This window comes from Mus caroli, unplaced genomic scaffold (genome assembly GCF_978045245.1).
Source record: "Mus caroli unplaced genomic scaffold, Mus_caroli_1 scaffold_7, whole genome shotgun sequence".
In the NCBI taxonomy this organism is placed as follows: domain Eukaryota; kingdom Metazoa; phylum Chordata; class Mammalia; order Rodentia; family Muridae; genus Mus; species Mus caroli.
In genome coordinates, this window is record NW_028227262.1 from 120,836,194 (window position 1) to 120,858,705 (window position 22,512).

Genomic DNA, 22,512 nt, shown 5'->3' on the forward strand with positions numbered 1-22,512 from the left:
TCGTCTTTTGATTGGAAGAGCCAATCACAGTGGTTCTTTCATTTCCATGAAGGCAGCCTGGGAAACAGAAGTAATGGCACTTGCGGATCAGCAACCCAACAGCGGACAGGTCAGCGGTGGCTTAGTAGGAAATGGATAGCTTATGATAAATGAATTGGTATTGCCTGCCATTTTTCCTTGCCATCACTTTAATCAATAAGGGAAAAGGTGAATTGCTATTGATCTCTTTAACACCCTTGAACGATACTGTACAAATTACAAAAACACAAGGGGGTAGGTAAAGAAATGAAAAAAGGAAAGCCAGAGTACATTAGTCTGGGCAGTGTGAAACTGCTGTATTTTCCTGGAATGGCCTTCTAATCACCCAGGTAAGAATGCTTGGGGGCCCTTGTGACAGTGTCATGAAAAGCCTGTCCTCACCCTCATAACCTCATGGACTAGCATGGAGCATCTCAGAGCCTTCATCCTTTTACATGCTGCTGTGCTTCTTCAGGGCAATGGGCTCCTTAAACAATACAAGTCCCCTTGATGCAAGCTAAAAGCCTATGCATTGAGACATGACAGGAATCCTAAGGTCTCATAAATTTTTGAAGTTGCCATACTTTAGTGGTGTTTAGCTGGGGAATTTCAGCCACTGACTACAATTTTTTATGGAAAAGCAAGAATCCAGAGCTCCAAGGACAATCCCAGGCAAGACCTTATTAACCCATTTCTGGGTTACATTCCAAAGAAACATAAATAGATAGCAGAAATGTGAAACTTATACTCAACAAGAACAAATATCATGGCTCCAGGTTGAAAGACATGACAAAGATCCGAGGTCTTAGTTTAAAATGTTCTAGGGTCTTTGCTTAATCTTGGAGGGAACCTGGCCACATTCTGATAGAGGAGAAGACAGATATGCAAATATGGTCTTATTCGGATAACCAGGAAAAGGGAGTATTAGATTCATGGGCATAGCAATTCATAACAGGAAGATAAAATATTCAGTGTCTGCTTAGAGCTTCATCCAACAAGTTAATTACAAGGAAGACTATGAGAGCTACTAAGCCTTTGGATTAGATTGTGCTAAGATATGCTGTTTAGCAGGACCGAAGTATTATCTTGTAGATACCAACCATCATATCACAGATTTGATATCAGAGAAAAGGTTAAATAAATAAATAAATAAATAAATAAATAGAATTTAACCCAATATCCACAGTTCTAGATCATACCTTTGTTGCTCTGTCAGTTGGCCCTATAACTGAGAAGCTGATGAGAAAGAAACCCCCAAAACAAAACACTTTGGCCAGTATTCCCTCTTAGGGCCACACAACACTCTCAGGAATCACCTGGGGCCTAAATCTCCCCAGCAAACGCCTCGCCTTGTCTGAGCACTCCCCTTATTTGGCATTCTTAAGGCAGAACAGAGCTTTAGTACCCCCATTTTTCAGATAGTAAAACCTGGGCAGGCAGTCACCGTACATACACTATGAAACAGAACCCAGACTTAAAACTGGCATGTAAATATGGCAGGAGCCCTCAGGATGCTCCTGGTATCTAGCTTAAATCGTTCTCCAGAGACTGAGACGCAGATGAAACTGCCTAACTTTGAAAACTGTGGTCCACGGTTCACCAGTATCCCCACCTTTTTCCTACAAATACCTGAAAGGGTAAACGTAGAGCAAAATTAAATGCAAGTTACAAAGCTGCTGATGTGCGGAGAGTGGAAGTGCTGAGATTAGAAGGAGGAAATACTTAAGTGCACCCCAGGCATTTGGAAATGGCCACGTAAGCTGCAGCCCTGAAAGCTAAGGGTAGAGCTCTGGCTCTCTCTGCCAGGCAGACTGAGAACTTGTCATACATTCAAGAAATGGGGCACAAGGCTGTGAAAGGCACGGCAGTAAGAACCAACTAGTCCCTCCTACAAGGCATCCTAGTCTGAAAGTGACCCTATTCTAAAATTACTAAGTGGCATGTGGCCAGACCAAAAATCCATATCCAATCAGCAGTAATGGACTGTTGTTGCATTTCCTCATATAAGGTTACAGTCCTGCCATAAAAACCCCAGGCCAATGGTTTTCGACGGAGCTTAAGAGGTAACAGCACCTTTGTACCATACATGCTATAGAGACCTGGAAAGTGAAGTGCCAGGGGATCTGTCGGAGCTGCATCATCTTCCACATCTAGCCAACTTCTTTTTTTTTTTACTACTGAAAAGAATTCTATGGTATCATGAGACTGGAAATGAAGAAAAGGAAAGCTCACTCTCAACCTGGGAAGAAAGAGGGTACGGGGAAGGGGCTTCCAGTTCACTCTTTATTCCTGCTTCCGTGACAGCTGTCACTCCTACAGTGATGGCTCCGAACAATGCTACTTGAGGTTCTTTTCCTGTCCCTTTCTGTCCTGGTTAACACCTAGATCTTTCTTTAGCACTCCTGCTGGCATTCTGCTACTTCCAAGTCTTCCAATGTAATATACACCAAGGACAAACATATGGTGATCTTACACTGCTGAGACTGTGGTTAGATAAAGGGATGGGGCCAAAGGGAAAGCATGGCTCCTCTATGTGAGAACAAGGAAACCCAGGCTACTAGAGTCTAGGCCATTCCTAGGGATCACAAGGCTAGGATTCTTACCTAAGTAAAGAAAAGCAGGGAATCCCCACGGTAGTTTAGGCTGTGAGGATACTTATTTCTCAGACACCTATAAAGGGTCTGACTGTCCCCTCTTGTAGTGATGGTTGGCCTTATCAGTTCATAGTCACATCTAGAAAAGCCTTCTTGCAAAGGTCAACACTCTTGGGAAGGCCTTTGCTTTTTCTGTGAAAGTGGCACTGCTTAGAAGGAAGTGGGTTTGATGTATAGGACAGGAAACACCAAAGGCAAAATGACCCTGTCTTATCATGCTTAGAAAAAAGACTGGCTGATGCTCAAAGATATTTAAAGGCTTGTTTGAGAACTTAGACCAAGGACAGCAAATGGGTTTCCATCCAAGTGCCAAGTCCATCCAACTGGGAGACGCTTTTAAAAGATGTTTGTTTTTTGTTTTTTTTTTTTTGTTTTTTTTTTCCTTTAGAGATAGCATATCACTATATAGCCCTTGAGGTCTGAACAAAACATGCTGGTCTCTAACTCAAGAGATCTGCCTACCTCTGCCTGTCAAGTGCTGAGATTAGAGATATATGCCACCATGCTCAGCTCAGCTTTGAAGAACTTGAAAAGGATCAGAGCCCTAGGCCAATGACCAGCCATGGTCTAAGACTGGATGAGGGTTGGAGGAGTATATTTACATTGCTGACACTAGCTTAGACAGGTTTAGGGTTAAGGCAGTGAAGTAAACATGAATTTTGTTGATTTTTAACATGAATACTGATCCCAACACATGTACCTATATTAAGCCTACCACCGTACTGTGGGTAAAGTGTTCTATCCACATTTAAGTCCCAAGTTAGCAAAACCAAGAGAGAGAATTAGGGTGACTAATAAAATAATGCTGGCCTGGAGAGATGGCTCAGTGGTTAAGAGCACTGACTGCTCTTCCAGAGGTCCTGAGTTAAATTCCCAGAAACCACATGGTGGCTCACAACTGTCTGTAATGGGATCTGATGCCCTCTTCTGGTGTGTCTGAAGACAGTGACAGTATACTCACACACATAAAAATAAATAAATATTTAAAAAAAATAAATAAAATAATGCTGCACACTGTTGTTGACTAGTGACTGTTTACCATTTACTGGGTCCTGTATGAAACATTTACATAGATAGTTCATTTTCATAGTAACCTTATGGAGAAGAGACAGTCTTTATACAACCTAGGCAAGTAAGCGTAGCAGGACTGCCATACTGCACAACACTAGAAGCACTGTAGTATTTGGCAAGACAGATGAGGACCCAGGTCTGAATCTTCACATGTTGGTAAGTTTTGTTCAGTGACTAAGGAAGAAGGAAAAGATGTCCTTAAACGTAGTGAGGATAAGTCTGAGAACAAGCTGTCCCCTGTGACTGTGAAACCCTGTTGTTTGGGACAGGTGCAGAGTATCTCTGCTGTTAATTCTCAATCTTGCTCAGAATCTTATTTCATAACAGACCATTGGTCACTTTCATTTTCAAACTCCATTTAAGTTCAGCTGACCAGAAACTGTCACGGGTGGAGAAGCAAGTAAGAAGTTCATCAGCAGAGTCACGCTTACAACACAGAGGCTCCCTAGTCCTTGGGAACAGACTTAGGGAGTGGGTGAGAAGGCAGCAGAATTAAGGTCAGCTCATCCACCAGAACAGTCACGCTAGTGTCCTTGGGGGAGTCACACGTGGAACAGCAGAATGTTGGTGCTACCTGGAGAGCAAATGCAATCGACAATCTGCTTGTCCTCTGCTGGCGGTTCAGGCAGCCTTGCTATTATATATTATGAGCTGTGTTCTAAAAAGGTACCAATTGAATTATGCAATAACAAGAGCTGGGGGAAATTTAGGCAGTGGGTGTGGTTTAGAATGTTTGGGACAAAGAAAATAGGGAGACACTGGGGCTGAAAGGACTCTAAAAATACCAACATGCTGGGCTGCTGTAGGTGTAGGTGAATGTTGGGGTCCTGCATTAACTCTTCTGGTAAGTCAGGGGCAGGGCAGTATGAGGTCATCTTCAGTATTAAGAGAAATATCTGCCTAACTGAAGATAGAGAAATGGAGAACTATTTTCCAAACAAGAGTTCAGCAGGGAAGGTAAAGAGTTCAGAAAAAGGTGCTTTGCCTGAGAAACAAAAATTCTTAGGTTCTTTCTGTCAGCTCTTCATTATTAAGAATATTAGCTTCTGCTGACCCTGTTTCAAAAGAGCCCTTACCTTTGACAGCTCCAACAGTGGATATTCAGGATGACTAAAGAGGAAAGAGAAGCCAGAACTCTGTTTCAGGAGCATCTACTATACCTCAATTAAAACAAATGGCACCCAGCTCCCCTAGCCCGAGCCTTGATTTTCCTCCTGAGAACACTTGCATTTGTTCTGGGCCACAAGCCCTACCTGGCTCCTGGCAGCCCAGGAGGATGAACACACTTGGCAACAGTTGTCTCCCATGGGACTGTTCGTAGAGAACATGTCCTGTCAGAGTGGACAGCACCAAGTCTGGTGAGGGGCAGAGGCTGTGCCTAGTGTCTGTGAAGGATTTTTAGGACGAGCCAGCAAGTGCACTAGCCTTGCTTCAGGCCTCACTTTAAATGATGTTCAAATGAGTCCTGTGGATCATTTTGGTGGAAAGATGCAAGAAGAAATCATGTTTGAGTCATTCCATCTTTACCCTGGGACTGATCTGGGTCGGGACTAAAGATGAAAGGAGGAGAGATCCGTGCCAGGATTGTCTTGGCATTGCCAAGGGTGCTGCTGCTTCTACTTGGGGGAGGAAAGTACAATTTCAGGTCCAACCAAGTACTATATTTCTTACTTAATTTTTGATGGAACAACAGTACAAAAAAACAAGCTGACCTGGCAGAGAAAAATACAAATGCCTCTCAAAGAAGCATTTGCAACAGTGGCGCCCAGCTCCTAAGGGAAAGATCCAAGGCTTCTGCTGAATAAGATTTCCTTTCTGGGGATAGACTCACACCCCTGAGACCCTCCCTCTCCTCCATGTCCCAAAGAGGCCACATCTCTTCTGTTCTATGCCATGCCTGTCCCACCTTCATTGCCAGCAGCAGTGACAGATGTGGACACTATTTCTGGAGGGCACTGAGGCCTATCAAACCTACACTAGATAGCCCCTATGACACACAGGTAATAGGATCTTGGCCAAGCCAATGACAAATTAGCCCCAGCAACTATTTCAGAAGAATGGATGTAATTCTATGCTTGACTGACTATGAAAGTTCTCAGTAGAAGAACAGCAGAGCTGAGCCAGTAGCTCTGCAGAAAGGAACCCTACTGGAGCCAGCAAACAGACTAAGCTTGCTGAGGAAGGCCACCGGAAGCTGCCCTAGGACCTAAAACTGACAGAGGGACCCAGCAGACCAGAGGAAGGAGAAAAAAAAATAAACATCATGACAGCAGTACTCATTTAAAACTTTTGCTGTAACCCCGCACTCCCTTTGAGACAAGGTCTCACTGTGGAATGTAGGCTGGCCTGGAACTTAGGGCCATGTTGTCTTTGTCTCCTCAATGGTTCAACTGAAGGTATGTACCACTATACCTGGCTTTCTGTCATTTTATGATGCTATTTTCATTTAGAGGCTGGGATGGGGTTTGAGGTCTCTTCTTCTAGGGGTAGAAGTACCTGAAGCTCAAGAGTAAAGAGTCAGATAACAGTTTGATATTCACATAGTGCTTACAACTCATCTTGGACCAGGAATTTATGGGGGCTGAAATTTCAAAATGATCCCTTGGGCTAACAGTCTAATCAGCAAAAGCAGAAGACAGAGACATACAAAGCAAAGAGACAAGAAACTGTATTAGAAAACCAAGAGGACACTGGTGGTTTCTTTTAGATCAGTGAAAGTTTTTTAAAACAATGAAACTTTTCTACAACTCCAAACCATTGTTTTAAGTTTGTGTAGCATCTTGGTTAGAAGACAGGGAAACCCAGACAGTCTGGAGTAAGTACACAGGTCGAGTTCAGAGGAAGTTCCTCAATCAGAAGCTGCATATTCAGTCTAAGAACTCTAATGTCTTCCTTCCTCTCCCACTGAGTGTAGAGAGCTTTTCCAGAGAACCATAAATAATAACAGAGCAGATCTTCTTCCCAGACCCTAAAATGGTGGGGAAATAAATCACTTCCCTTTACAAAAGCGAACATCTCTTGTGTACTGATACAGATGGGGAGCTACGAGCATCATAGGTTTGTTCTGACAAGGTGCAGATATGAAGCAAGTGATGAGATGTGAGGTTGGAGAAGTGGCCAAGGAGATATATAAATTAGAGATGACACTTTATCCAGAAGCAAGGGCGCCATGTCTTTCTAAATAGATGCATAGTCAGAGTCGGACTTGCCTCCTAAGAGAAAGACACAGAAACAGGATATGGGTATACATTACCAAATGAAAGGACGTGGCTACATAGAAAGCAAGGTCCAGAAAAGTTAAAACAGCACATGAAGCAAGCAGTCAGATGGTCAAAAGCTGGAAGAACCACACACAAGCAGAGAAAATACCCAGGGAGGCAGGGCCACAGCAAATCCCTCAAGCCCAAGAACAGAATCGGAATAGAATGTTTCACGGAACAGTGTCAGTCAGTGGTTGACCTTTGGGGAAATCCTTTATTTCTAGACACTCTGGAGTTGGAAAACAGTAACAAAAAAGGTAAGATATGGCGTATCCCTTTCTAATAGCAAAATTAGCAATCTCTGAGGAGCAAAGTACTTCACTGGGAGTGCAGTGTATTTTAGCATTGGTCATAACACCAGCTAGGAGAGGAGCAGGTGTACCTGAGCTTCCTGGACTGTGAGACTGGGAGAGCAATTTTTGCATACATTTGTTGTGAAACATATAGAGATTAAACAGAACCCTCCGAACTCTAGCAAACAGTATGAATCTAAGGTCCCTTTTCCTGAGCCCCTTTATATGGAAACAACAGTGAACTGAACAAACTGAACTCTGGAAAGCATCACTGGTATGTGGTGTGCTGTCCTCTCCCAACCAAAAGCTCCTAAGCCCCTGCAGGGGAAGAGAGCTGTTTAAAAGGGCTGCACACACATCCCACTTTCTCTTGGATGGTAGCTAGGATAGCCTAGATTAAAGTGACTTCTACACAAACAAACAAACAAAAAGGAAAGAAAGAAAGGAAGAAAGAAAGAAGACACACTTGAGCAACCTGTTTGATTTTCTAGCATGCAGTTATTAGAGGCTCAGTAAGAGTTCCTAGTGGACAGTGGCAAACACCAAGTGTGGGAGAGCAGGTTGCACTGGAGCCATTAAGATCAGATGAACTGCACATTCCTGAGTTCCCAGGACTGAGCCATCCTCAGCACTGTGTGCTACCCTTCTCCTCCAATGACTTTCCTTGGCAGGGAGTAGGCTGCATGAACAGATGGACCAGGAGGCTGAGAGAACACATTACACAGCGCTGGAGGAGCACTATGGGGTGAAGCCAGAGGGTGCAGAAAAGACCTGGTTACACCAACCCTCATCCCCCTCTCACACAAGAGGGACTATAACATGAAACCTAAGTGAAGAAGATGGGCCCCTTTTTCTTTCAATGCTAGGCTTTCTTTCCTATGTATATTCCATTCCTTCTCAGATAGACCTAGTCATAAGGATGGGGCCATGTTCCTTCAAACAGGCACCCCCCCCCAGTTGTAACAGTTGCTTATAATACTTTATAGTCTTTCCCTTAGGAAAAAACTAGGAGTTGGGGGTCAGAGGAAAACTAGGGCTATGTCAGGGTTACTGAAAGGAAATCTTCCTTTCTGATGCCAGCAGCAAGAGGGAAATAGGTCAGGGCAGAGCGTTCAGCTGGAGCTGTCCAGCATGGGGGTGTCATTATCCAGGCATCATCAAGGAACAACTTTGAAGTCTAGAGAGGATAAAGGGGTCATCAAAAAACACTGGGAAGGATTACCAAGCCCCTGTAGACTCTTCCTCCAAAGCTATATCTGAGACAGCTTGAAACTAGGAGAGAGTTAAATTATAAAGGCAGGAGAAGCATGAGCTGCAAATCTGCCTGGGGTACATTGCAAGACAGCCTCAAGTAAACCTGTGACACTGAGCTTTTATTAATATAGCTCCTCCTTTGTAGGTTCAGGTTTATCCAACACAGCAACAACTGGAGTGCCGGCATATAGTGACAGGTTGGTGAGTATAGCTGGCTAGCTGGCCTTCTGGAAGACTATGTCAAAAGAGCACAGATGACTTGTACTCATGACAAAGACCTCAAATGACTCTTTGATGGCTGGATTGCTAGATCAATCTTTTGGACAGAAATACCAAGGCAAGGCAGAAAAAAATCGTATTCTCAGGACCACATGATAACTGGAGTGTGAAGACCAGGAGTTTGCACTTTTGAGCCGGTTACCTACCCATTAGCTAATGCTATCTCTCATGACTACTTCTGGGAAGATGCTAGCAACAAGTGCAATTCCCTGTCTGGGAAATTACACCACACCTTCCTGTCCTTGGCAGTGTAGCAGGGAGTTGCTTTAAAAAGGCAACTGCATGGTAGGGGTGGGAGGAGAGGATAAAATATGTCACAAAACACATGCTAGCCAATGGGACACAGAACTTACAGCTGACATAAAACAATTTTATGTTGCATGGCTCATAAGCAACCCAGCACCTCAAGGTCAGAGACTTCTCAAAGCAAGCTCCACATGGTTACAATGAGCCATTTAACCCAATTTAGCATAGTCTATACTACAGGGATTATAAGCACACTTGTCTGGAGCCCATACAATTTCTGACATCCTTACTCAACTCCATTACACTGACTTATGATGTACAAGCACTCATAGACAATGCACAAAGAATCTCCATGCATATTTTTCAACAAAACTTTATTTGCAAACAACTGGCAGAGGGCCAGATTTGCACGGCCCTAGCATGCACATTTTGGTCAGTCTGGGAAGAGATGTTGAGTGCTCTGGACTTCCTTGGAGTAAAGGTAAGAATTTAAATCCTCCGAAAGGCTCTTGGCTGCCCTGAGCTTCAGGTCAGAGAATCAGGTAATAACCTGGTATTTGACTTCTAGCTCTTCCTGCCTTAGGGCTGGCAATGCCTCCTGCATGCCAGACCACTGCCCAGGACCAGGATTACTAAATCCAAGAGAAGCAAGCCAAAAGGGATCAGTGTTTAAGGGGAAACACCAGATAGCAGACAAGAAAAAGAAGTGGTGTGATGAAAAGGCCAAGAGAGTCACTTAGGAAAATGGGACTGAACGGTGGCTGCAAATGTCAGTAGTTATGTGATACATACGGCAGTCGTATATATACAAGGCAAGTGTGGGAACCATGTTCCCTGGTATGGGAGGCCATCTGAAATGTAGAGAAGCCTCACTTGCCCCTTGCAGTACTGCCCTTACATAGCAATGGGATGGAAAGGCAAGCAGTTTTCTACTTACTCAAAGCAGAGAGAGAGAGACAGGTATTGGTGCCCTGCTTATCCAAAGCCAGGAAAACAAGTAGTAGTTCTTAGTGTCTGCATCCTGAGAGCCAGCTCCCATCTCTTTCTTGACTGCCTAGTAACAGTGACCCTGGTACTTTCTCAGTATCTAGATCCTTCTCTGGTTATGCTGCGCTTCTTCTTATGGGAATCCAGTAAAAACTTTGAAATGTAAACTGTTCTCTCCCATTAGTAATACAAAGTTCTAGTATATGGGGGAAAGCAGGCCAAGGTAGAGAAATTATGGGCCCAAATGAGATAATGAGTACAAAGGTTTAAAAACTTAAAAGGGGAGATGGGGCAGGGCCAAGGACAGTCAGATCTTCAAAATATCAAGTTATGCTTGATTATCAAAGGAAGAGGAACAAACATAAAACCAAAGCTCAAGTGCAGCTATTCAAGCAGCAGCATGGCTCCTGAAGGGCCACAGGGCCTAGTTACACAGGGCCCGGAGGGGGGGGGGGGGCTCGTCCCATACAGTCACTTGGTCCTTTTTACAATAATCAGGGGGCACCAGCATATGGGGCTTCTCCCCGCCTATTTCTGTGGAGGTGTGGGAATGTAAGAGCTTTGTTCTCTAAGAAGCTCTATGGAGTAGGTGAAGTTACTACACGGGATAGTAAATAAACAACACTCTTGCTAAAGGAAAACCTCCTTTGACTGTCTTACCATTCAGAAACCAGTTTTTATCTATTCTATGAAGGGAAATGCCCAGGAGAGTTGGCTACAGCTGGCTCTTTTAGTCAACATCTTAAATTATTTGTGGTTTAGGCCATACTCCCATTTCCTCTGGATAATGACCTTTCAAACCAGTTTGACCAAGTAATCATATCAGGTGCTCCAACAGTGCAGAATGTTCATTACAGACAGACCCTAAACAAAGGGCTGTGAAAGACTGAGCCACTACAATCAAGAAAGACAAATAGCAACTTTGGATTAGACTAAGGTTCTGCAAACTCATAAGGAAGAGGCATCAAAGAAAGTGGAGAAAAATGCCACCTTTTCTGCCAGTAAGTATTAAAAACACACAGATAAGAGTAAGGCCACAATAAACAGGAAGCAGTAAGAATATTTGGCCGTAAGTTTTAGCTGCCACCTGGGGGCCAGAAACATGGCCAGGAAGAAAAGGAGTCGGGGAAACAAGAGTTGAAAAGAAAAGAGAAAGTCACTATAAGACAGCAGTTCTTAACTTGTGGGTTGAGACCCCTTTGAGGGCTACCAAGACCATATGATTCTTAACAGTAAAAAATTTACAGTTATGAAGTAGCAACAAAAACAATTTTATGGTTGGGGGTCAGCACAACATGAGGAACTGTATTAAAGGGCCACAGCATTAGGAAGACTGAGAAGCACTGCTTTAGGAGATGTTGGTGAAAAAGAGGAGTCAGGTGAGACATGTGATATTCAGTTCAATGTCTCACATGTGTCCTAAGGGGTTCCTCCCTGATGTAAGCATAAGAAACCAGCAAGAATTTGCTGCTATGCCAGGCTAGTGGCACACGCCTTTAATCCCAGCACTTGGGAGGCAGAGGCAAGCAGATCTCTTTAGAGGCTAGCCTAGTCTACATAGTGCATTCCAGGACAGCCAGGGCTACACAGTGAGACCCTATCTCAAAACAAACCAAAAAATAAAAGTAAATTTTAAAAAAAAAAAAAAGGAGAAGAGAAAGAAAAGGATTTTCTGCTACTTCCTCTCTGGTGCCTCAGGTCATAAGCTAGAGCGGGCTCTCTTGCTTTCTCAGTTCCTGTGAGGACAATGTTGAAAGGTCTACAAAGGCAGCAGGGAGGTGTGTAATATTTGCCCCTTCCAGCTAATCTTCAGGTGTGGCTAGACAATAGAGTGTTTGCATTCAAACATTAGTGGAGGCGAGGGGTGGATGTTGCTATCTTTAAAAGAAAAATTCAAGCTATATTGTGTGGTTACAAGATGCATGCGTATTGTAGGGGCAGTCAGTGTGTCCCTTTCAAGGATAAGTGCAACTTAACAGAGAGAACAGAGAGCAATGTGCAGCCAATGAGATGACTAAGTGCCGCACACCCCAGCCAGTGGCTGGCCAGCAAGGCAGAAGCAGCTTTACCCAGGTAACTAACTGGAGTTGATATTTGGGACGTGAACAAATACCTCTTCAATAGAGGAGTCAGGATTTGTTTGGCCAGATTAATTTCTTCTACTAAAACAAAAAGGCCAGTGTTAGGGAAATCTCACAGACAGCAAGAGTACTGCTGAGTTTGAAAAGTGGTGGACTTCTCAGAGCCTGAGTAGCCCAACAGGAGCCTCTAGGGCTGACTTGCTCTTCCACAGCCCCAGTACTGAAGTAATAGATGATGAGAAAAGGAAAGGAGATGATAATGTTCCTATCCCTTGTCTGTCCAACTCGGAACGTCTTGAGCCCTTCCATCTACTCTCTAGGATCTCAAGTGAGCCCTGAGAGAAGGCCTCTGGCCGCACATAACGTGCAGCTGCGTGCATACACTACAGCTGCAGAGCTGTAACAGGAGGAAGGAGGGACAAAGGCAGGTAGGTCCCAGTGCTCAGTGTGAGTGGGGCGCATCCCCACTGCCCTTCCCTGTGCTCACTGAGCGGGATGAATGGCTGGCGTACTCCCTACAAGGAAGACAGATCTGTTGAGGAAGGCTTGAGTAAAATCAACAGTAGAAGGGCACCACAGCAGCACAGAGCCTCACTTCTGCCTGCAAGAGTCAGCCCAACAGGCAGATACAGAAATACAATTAAATTAAGTCAGAAAACCCGCTACAGAAAATGCAATTACTCAAAGATACAAATAAATGTTCAAAGAAAATTGGCCCCTGACAGGGTTAGTCAAGCTTCTAAATCCAGCTGGAGGCAGGCAGCTCAGACTAATTCACCGAGGAGGAGGGATGCCAAGCTTAAGCTCTCTGCACTGGGGTCCTGGCTGGGCTGGCCTCATGTGCCAGGCTGCCCGTGAGAAGAACAATTTGGGGGTGGCTGACCAGTGATGCAGGGATCAAGGAGATAAGGTGTGGGTTGACGCAGAAACAGCTACTAGATGGCAGGGCTGGGCAATGGAAGAGACGACCGACTTATCTTTAACATGGCAGGAGCTAGTGAGATCCGGGTAGAAGGACTGTGTGCTTGCTCCCCCTGCATAAGAAGCTACATGAAGACGCCCTACCTCTCTCTGCAGCACTAGTTCCTTGGTGAAAAGTGTGGCCTCCTCGCTGAATGGCTCTCCTTCCTGCACCAAGCCCGGGAGATTCCGTGCTCCTCTGGGACATTCAATGCCTGAATGAGGAGAAAAGGAAAATGTGAGAGAAAGTGTGCAGAAACACGGCCCACCCCACCACTCTCAACCCGGGAGGAAGCCTCACTATGTTCCCCCTGGCCCTTTAAGACCCTCAGCCCCACGGCTTTAGCCACGGCTTATATAACTGGCTTTCCTCCCCTAAATGACACCAGCAGCCCAGCCATGTGCCGCTGAAGAACAAGGGCAGCCGCCTCCCAGACATTTCCTCCTTACTGTTTGACTTTCTGCCAGAATCCCAAGTGTTAATTCAGTGTCACTTTCCTTTTCAAATAAACACCCCCTCTGTCCTTAGGCTGTGCTTTGTATACTATTCCATCAGCTTTCATTCAGAACAGGAGGCAGATGAAAACAGAAACCTGACGAAATAGTAGGCGTCTAGAGCCACACACAGCGGCTTCACAGCGTATTCTACCATTTATTATCCTCATGGCCTTGGCTAAATTACTCAACAAAGGCTGTCTCCTTGTCTGTAGAAGACATATAATACATCTTGTTTTTAAAGGTGCTACACTAGCCCAGGAAAGATTATGTACAGAAGATATTAGAACAATGCTGGCTACTTCAGCTACTCCCATCATCTTCATCACCATCATTATCAGTCTTAGCAATTCTCATGTTTAAAATTGCAAGATTTTCTTTGACTCCCATAGCAAGCCTATAAGATTCATGAGCACAGAAGTCTATTCTGTTTGTTTCCAATGATGGTACTTAGTACAAAGTGTGCATCCACTAATCAACCTAGACAGCCTTTTCTTTTCTTTGATTCAATCATTTATTTTGAAGATATATTTATTACTAATAGTGGTCATATATGATAGAGCAAAAAGTAAGCTGTTTTTGATGTCGGGCTAAGACATATATGTCAAAGTAATTCAGATTGCAATGTAATTATGAAGAAACTTGACCCAGGCTACAGACAGACAAGAAAATAAAGCACTGACAATTCCAGAAGCAAAGTGGTGAAAACCCGGGTCCCCGTTTCTGACTTTGCTGCTCCTTGGTTCTGTAAAACTCTGGGGAAAGAACAGAAGTCCCATAACCAACAGGAGAGAGGGTCTACATTCTTATAAGTAAAGAAAAGGAACAGGCTCTGTGTTTGGTTCTCAGCAGCTGCAGAACATAGCTTTCTCTCTGAGCCTCTAGGCCTATAGTAGAAGAGATTATGCAAAATGAAGATTTAGGTGGTGGTAGAGGAATACAGCAGCAAAAGAACGACAGCAGCAGTGGGCAGCTCTAGCTGGCTGACCATCGTTCTCTCACCCTTGCAAGACCGGACAGCTGAAGGCCCTATGCAAGCCATATGGCTGCAAGATCAAGAGGGCTGCTTTCCCTGCACCTGTGTCTACCAGGAGTAGGACTCCATTTTCTAAAAGATAGCAAGAACTTCAGGGGCCATGAACCTGAGAATAACCCTGAAGGGAGAGATGAGGCTAGAGAGAAATGAAATGAAAGATAGCCCATGTTTTTCACAACATCAATAGCCAAAACCACTTTTCATTTTAGATCTGCAAACTAAGCAAGAGGAGAATTGCCAGGGAGAAAAATAAACGATTCTGTTGAACTATTTTGCCACATACCCATAGATAAAGCATTGCTGCAGAGACAAGAATAATGCAAAAAACAAGTTTCTGATCCGTTCCCGAGCCTCACAGAAGAACTGGGGTGGGGTGGGGGCTGCTATATGCTGGGGACCAGACCTGGGGTGGCAAGGATTTTTTTTTTCCTAGAAGGATACCGCAGGTCTCAGATTCTCAATAGTGAAGTACTAGCTTTATTCCTTGTCACGTTTTTAGGATTCTGAAATAGCAAGAAGCCGGTCAAGCTGCTAGGGCCTCGGAAACCCTATGGGATCCAGACACCAGATGATAAAGCTGAGGAAACATGACAGCTTAGTGGGTCCAGGGAGCCAAGTGAATCAGTCCAGCAGAGTTGCCTCAGAAGAGGTTTCCTTTGGGCCTGTGAAACAAGTTCACTCCCTAGCAGCCAGGTTTCAGCTTACCTAGAAGAAGAAGCCTAATCAGGGTGTTTCTCACCACTTTTAATGAAAACTAATACATTTACACAGGTTCTTCTTCTCCTATCTGCTCCCTGTTTGGTATTCCACTGAGAGTTCACTTATCCCTTGGTAAGTGGTTTCTTCAAAGGAAATGAGCTCAAGAGCGATCTCTTCCTTTCTTGGCCCATGTTTTCTAGGCATTGGTGTAAATGTAGAGGTAGAGCATGAAGACTCTTATGAGAGTGATGCCTGCAGATAAAGGCTAGAGATAGTTCAGGGAAGAAAGACACTTGCTACCAGGCTGGACAACCTGAGTTCAACCCCCGGGACTTATATGGTAATAGGAGAAACTTCTATATACACCATCCTTTGAATATGCACCCGTGTTGTGGTATATGAATATGTGCATGTAGACGTGCATGCATATGTATACAGATAAATCAATGTGGAGGTTAGTGGACAACTTGAAGGAATTGGCTCTCTCAACTCAGGTTATTAGGCTTGGTGGCAGGTATCGTTACCCACTGAGGCAGCTCAGTAGCCCCATGTATATACTTACATATAACTAAATTTCTACAAACTGGTTAATCTTGATTAGTGTCATTAAATTGTAGTTTATTGTACTGTAGGCTCACTAAAGACAACAACTAAGATGGCTTTGTTACTGGATTGAGAATTTAAGTGGGTGACAACACACAGCTTGAGAAACACTGAAAGTGAGATGCAAAGACAAGGCCAGAAGGTGGGCAGACCCTTATGGCTTTGGAGCATCCCAACCCAGGGGTTTATAAGGTTCTAAACTTGCTTTTATGTCCAAAGTAATAAACAAGGAGTATTCATCTGGTGATGAATAGGACACTACGCCAATTTTAACCTGCAAGAGTCAGAAAGGAAGTAGCTGGCTGCTGTAACAATCCAGATGAACACATTGAACAGGGAGTGAAATCCCCTTCTGTCCAGGTTCCAGGAAGCATGGTAGCCCAGAGTACACTGCACCTTGCTTCAAACAAGGTGTGTGCTGCTGGGTTACTATCCCTACTGTGCTACTTTCTCACCAATTAAAAGAAAGAAAGAAAGAGAACAGAAAAAGGAGGAGGAAGGAAGGGAGGGAGGGAGGGAAGGAGGGAGGGAGGGAGGGAGGGAGGGAGGAAGGAAGGAAGGAAGGAAGGAAGAAGAAGAAGAAGAAGAAGAAGGAAGGAAGGAAGGAAGGAAGGAAGGAAGAAGAAGAAGAAGAAGAAGAAGAAGAAGAAGAAGAAGAAGAAGAAGAAGAAGAAGAAGAAAGACAGCAAGAAAGGTTGCTTTTCAGTGAGGCTGCAGCAGTTGGTCTGGGCCTGGTGACAGGCAGAAGCAGAGAGTCTCCAATCTATGGTGTGCCTCAGACTGAAGACAGGCAGTGAGTTCCAGACACTTTCTTTGGCCAGTGTGTATAATTGTGAAGACTGCATATCACCACTAAATGCTGCTTCTCCTGCTTCTCCTGAATGGTACTGCCTGATGACAAGGATGTATGGACTCAGCTGTGCCTCCAAGTGTCACAGGTACAGAACATGTGACCCCAAGAAACTACTCAAGAAATAAAAATATTGTCACCTGAAAAAAAATCCCTAAGCATTTTTGAGCATTCTCCTTTGCTATGATGTGCTTGCTGGTGGGGTGACATGAGATTCACACTATCTCAGATCTGGCACAGGCTGGGAAGCCATGGATATATACTCCCTCCAGCTCATACAACCTGTAAGGCCTAGGTGCTGAAAGGTAAAACTCATTGCTTTTCATGGGCTTTTAAGCACATGAATGGTTGAACAAAATTACTTAAAATAAAATACAACATAAAAAGAACACCCGTTTGATGTTTGGAGGGGTCAGGAAGAGAAATGTTTTATCAGGGCATCATGACTTTGGCTTCCATTTTGCCATGAAGAACTGTTAAATGTCACCAGGCTCAGAGTCTCTCTCTCTGACAGGAAGTGTCTACAAGGTTACAAGGTCTAGCATGGTTTTAAAAATCCTATAATTTGAGGTATGTCCTTGGTGCACCCAAGGTTTATTTTAGAGTACAAAGTGCTTCCTTTGAAATTTAAAAGGCTAGGGTGTGGAGTAATCAATCTATTAAAAGATTATACTCTTAGAGACATTGACTAGCTCAATTACCAAAAACACTTTGGTCAGTCAGCATTGGAACAAGAAGAACAAATTCTTGCTAATGACAAGATAATAGGCATATAAGAGACTCTGTTGATGGTCAAGGGTTATGTATCACTCTGAATATTTTAGAATGTATGTTGAATTCTGTGATAATTAAGCTTTAGGACGCAAAGTGTGTCTGATCTGTCCTGTATTGCACGGTGGGAACTGAGGGGAAATATGGCCCATTTGCTTTGTCTAGAAGTGACAGCTTCCCAATGACCATCAGTCCAGCAAACAAGCCAGGCGTTATCAGAAGGAAACGGCTAGTGGAAACAAGAAGCAATGTGAAGGATTAGTCAGTGGTGCTGATTCCATGGCCATTGTGCTCTCGCTGCTGCCCTGCCCTCTGAGGAAAGAGAGCAGAGGCAGGCAGCAGAAGCTCCTTCTGTTTGCTTAGAACACAGAAAGAGTCCACACTGAAGCCTCCCTCCTTCATGTCACCAGGCCTCCTAACCTACTTCAGACAGCACCAGTGTGATAAAGACTGTACGCCCTCATACAGCTAAGTCACCAGGCAGAAAGCTTTCCCTTTACTGCTGTCTATACTGCTATATAAGGCTACTGCAGAGGGTGTAGACAGTTAACCCCTGAGAGACAACGGGGGTACATCAGGCAGACAGGTGCTGTGGCTCAGCCAGTGAGGGGCTTACCAACCCCAATCAGTGACGTCCTCCCACACTCGATGCTGGTATTTGTTCTCATCTCTCTACAGCTGGGAATGGAAAGCAGGAGCAGAAGTGGGGTAGCAGGGAAGGATGGACAGATGTGGTACTGCCAGATACAGGGGAGGTCAATCTCTAGTGAGGCCAGCAAGAAAGCTGTATCCTAACAAAGGTGAGCCAGGATGATCCTCCTTCTGGAGCTGGCTCTGCACATGCTACATGTAAAACAGAAGCCGCCTGAGGAACGGAAGCCATCAACAGAGAGGTGCCTGGAGCAACAGACTTCCTCAGGCTCGGTGTCTAGGTTCTAATGTCTGTGACATGTGATCCTCCTCAGGATCCCTAAGGTGACTTCCAGAGTTCCTATAAATTCACCCTCTCCCTTCACTGTCACCATGAGTTATGGGAATCTACAATTTTCAGGAGAAATAAAACAGAAACTAACGTACAACATGCTTTTGAGGGTGGGAACTGTGTCATGAATTCAAGTTTTATTTTTTTCTAACCGTACACCCAATACACTGTCAATCGACAAAGTAGATTCCCAAGAAGTATTAAATAAATAAGAGCGAAAATACTGAGAAAAATTAGTAAACATCAAAAGAGATAACCAGCAAACGCAGTCAGCACTAGCACGCCTTACACAGTAAGTAGTAGAGGGATGCGTTCTAGCTGGCAGCAGCTTCCTGACCTCACTCTTTTCATACAGCCCGCCTGCTTCCCACATCGTGCCTGTAATGGGCTAGACCACATTAGTGAAATGGAGGGAAGGAGGCTGAGGTGAGATGTGGGCTTTCTAAAGGCCCCAGCAGGCAGAAAGCAGGATGTGCTGCATATCAGTCTGGAATGACCCATTTCTAAGACAGAAGTGTTTTGCATGAATACCAGAGAAGGGACTGACAGAATTCTCAACTACAGACATCTCAGCATAGCCACACCTATGTACCCCATTGATCTCTGAACTGTCACATTTGGGAACGCAGTTTAAATTTAGAGGTAAAATAATTAAGTGTGAGTGGCAATGTCTGAGACATTGGGGCACAGCTGAGATGTTTGGCTTACAATATAATAGAACAGAAATGATCCTCATGTATGATCAGCACTGAGTGCCAGGGTGGCCACATGGAAATGCAGAAAACTGGAGCACCCTTAAAGAGAGCAGGAGAGAATGAGTCAGGGTGGGAAGGCCTGCCTTTAAAGGGAAGATAAAAGGTGCTAAATCGGTACAGCTCGGCTAAGTGGTGACTAAGAGGGTGACACGTTAACAATCTGCAAATATTTGAAAGGTGTAAACACCAAAAAGGAGGGGAAATGCTAAGCTTGAGAGCAGGGGTATAATTATTAGGGGGAAGAAAAATCTGGACAAAATATTGGAAAAACAGTGTGGAGATAACTACTGGGTTATAAATAAATTTCCCAATGGCAATGAGAATGTTGCTACTGCATCCTGAAGCTGAAAGGTGCTCAGCCGCCCCTTCGTTTACAATCAAAGAAGTGCACACCAGTCAGCTGCAACTTCATCCTCCACACTTAGGGACAGATGTTAATAATAATTCAACTCTAAGTATTGCTCATTTAAGCACTGCCAGCCCCTGAAATGTCTACATAGTTCTTGTTGATCTGATTCTGAGAAGACAGAACAGCAGTTCTAGTGGAAGTTTTAGAACAGCAACAAAAAGGTTTTATCTGCTTCCAACATGCCTGGCAAGTAGTTAAAGTAGGTTTGGGTACAGTCACAGACACAAGGGGCAGATGCAAGGGGCAGGGAGAGTAGACCTCTCTAGTTTCTAAGACCCCAGGTGGGAATGTTGTTGAGTTTCCAGGTGGGGAAGTGTGGTTCCCTCTCCCTTCCTTTTATATATACAGCCCCCCTGGAGGAATTGTCAAGGACAAGGCAAGGCAAGAGAGAACGCCAAAATAAGCTTCCTGTCACACTGACTGCACTCCAATACCTTTGTCTGAGTTCCTGCTGCTGCAGCTACTCAATTTATAATCCACAGGCTCTCTGCAGGGGTTTTCCCCCAGATTCAATTAGTTCCATTTCTCTACCTTCCTTGCTACCTTTCTCCCTGCCAACAAACAAAACTGAAAAGGCCCCACTGTACACAGACCCTTCCTAGATGCCAAGAACAAACCCTCAATCATTAACAGGAAAAGCAGAGGCAGGCAGGCAGGCCACCTGCTTAAGTCTTAAGGAACGTGCTTATCACTTGAAAAGTTGCTGGTTCTCAACAATGTTCTGTATCTCACACACCAAAAGTTTGTTCTCAAGTTCTGCTCACAGGTGTAATAGAGATCTGCAATGCTGCCAATGGATCAGTTAAAAATTGAGGAACAAGAGATGACACACTTGCCTCTCAGTTTTCTATTCCTAGGATGGACCAGAGAGAAAGGTAAGGTGGAAGTCTAGCTGGCCTTAAGAGCTAGTTCTATGTGGAATGAGACCTCAATTTATATTTAAAAGTTCAGAAATAAAATCAGGATTTCACATTGTCTCAGGGTCTTTATTCTCTCCCTTGTTGTCTAAAGCTCTACTTTGTTTCCTTAGGCAAAGCTCGAATCTTGCAAGCAACTTTGGGGCATGCCACTGCTAAAGCTTTCTCAGTGATCAGAATAAAGGGATCAGAGAAGAGGGAAGGGACCCTAATTAAAGGATCAAATGTCTCAGGGAACTGTAGTCAAGGGAGCCAGACCTGGGCAGGAGCTAAAAATGAATGCTTTTAGTTTAGAGTTTTTAAGGATGGATTTTATTACGTTGTTCTGGTTTTGTGAGGTTTGATGCATCTATTGCTGGGCGTGGTGGCACACGCCTTTAATCCCAGCACTCGGGAGGCAGAGGCAGGTGGATTTCTGAGTTCGAGGCCAGCCTGGCCTACAAACTGAGTTCCAGGACAGCCAGGGCTATACAGAGAAATCCTGTCTCGAAAAAACAAAACAAAACAAAACAAAACAAAACAAAAAAACAAAGAAAAAGAAAAGACAAGACTAGGGCCTGAAGTTAATTGGGTACAGGAACAATATGGCCAAGTCTTCACAACGCAGTGAGAACTGCAGCTAACTCTGAAGGAAGTTCCAGTCTGTGGTGCACAGCAGGGCTGTTACACACTTTCGGTTTCTCTGGTAGAAGTTGTAATCAGTGCCGTTAGTCTGTTACTATGTCCCGGTTTTGCTGTCAGTTGAGGAAAGGAGTTCTTCCTCCCCTAGTGCATGGCACATGGTAGATTCTCAGTGGTTATGAACAGGAATGCCAGGGGAGAATCTAGTGGAAATAATGTGACAAACCTGTTACGTCAATCTCCATTCCTGAGTTTAGGACGCATCAGAGTTAACACTTGGAGAATTAAAGAGAAATTCCAGTGACACTCATTTTCAGGACTTCAAGGTGAGTGTGTGTGTGCTAAATGCAAACCATTGGCTATGGTAAGTGGAAGAGACAAGGAAGGGGTGGCTTAGAGGCTTGACACTGAATTTCTCATTCTCAGTCTAGCTGGGCAGCATGCAGAACCTGCTCCTCCAAACCTGATTTACAAGCAGCTTTAGACACCGAAGAATCACTCGCCAAAGGGAGAAAGGCTTTTCAGATGGAGCTGGCAGAGTAGATAACGATCAAGCCTGCACTGGAACAACCTTTTATATAATTCTACCTATTGCCCAGCAAGATCCAAAAACAAGGAGTTTTAAAGAGAAAAAAGTTCTCTTTAACATGAATAACATGGCCTTTCCCTTCCTGTGATAGCCCAGTGGCGTGCTGTGTCTGGGGTGTGGGCCTCCCACGCTCATTTGGGGAGCTGCCCTGAGTGGCAGCTGCACTGACGGCCCTGTTAACAGAGTAGCAGACTAGACCAGCGGCCTTTGGTGCCCTCCGGTATGTCCTTTCTGGAGTTTCTCCTCACTGTCATATCAAACAGCCACCTATCTTTGTATCAGCAGGCAGAAAAAGAAGAATCTTGAGGTAAAAAAGTGGAGCTTTTAAATGAGAAGAAGGCTCCTATAACGCACTGGCTTCTCTGTAACTCACTGTGGAGACAGCATCTCAACCAGGACAACCCCCTGTGCCTGAGCTAGGATGGGAGCTGGTTTCTATGAAAATCTCCACTTTGCTTTTATGACTTATTTTGAACTTGAAACTTTATCTTTGAATCAAATGGAACTTAAAATTTTATTTTCCTCCTTTTCACCTGGTACCCAAAACGTTCCTGGTTTTGGTTTGTTTTATTCTATGTTAATAAATAAAGAGAACAATTTGAATCTATCACTGAGACTCCAAAAGAAAAGAGATTATCTTCAGGGTAGGGAAGAAGCCACAGGAAATACCCACGTGGACCTT

The 22,512-nt window shown here is 44.3% G+C and overlaps 1 protein-coding gene across 1 annotated transcript in view; it reads right to left on the reverse strand.

The window, feature by feature from the left end:
• Positions 1–22,512, reverse strand: part of Snd1 (staphylococcal nuclease and tudor domain containing 1) — a 404,634-nt gene that overhangs the window by 80,934 nt on the left and 301,188 nt on the right. Inside the window, exon 16 of the mRNA XM_021164222.3 lies at positions 13,209–13,318. Within this exon, the coding sequence (XP_021019881.1) occupies positions 13,209–13,318 (110 nt within the window). The remainder of the gene's footprint in view (positions 1–13,208; positions 13,319–22,512) is intronic.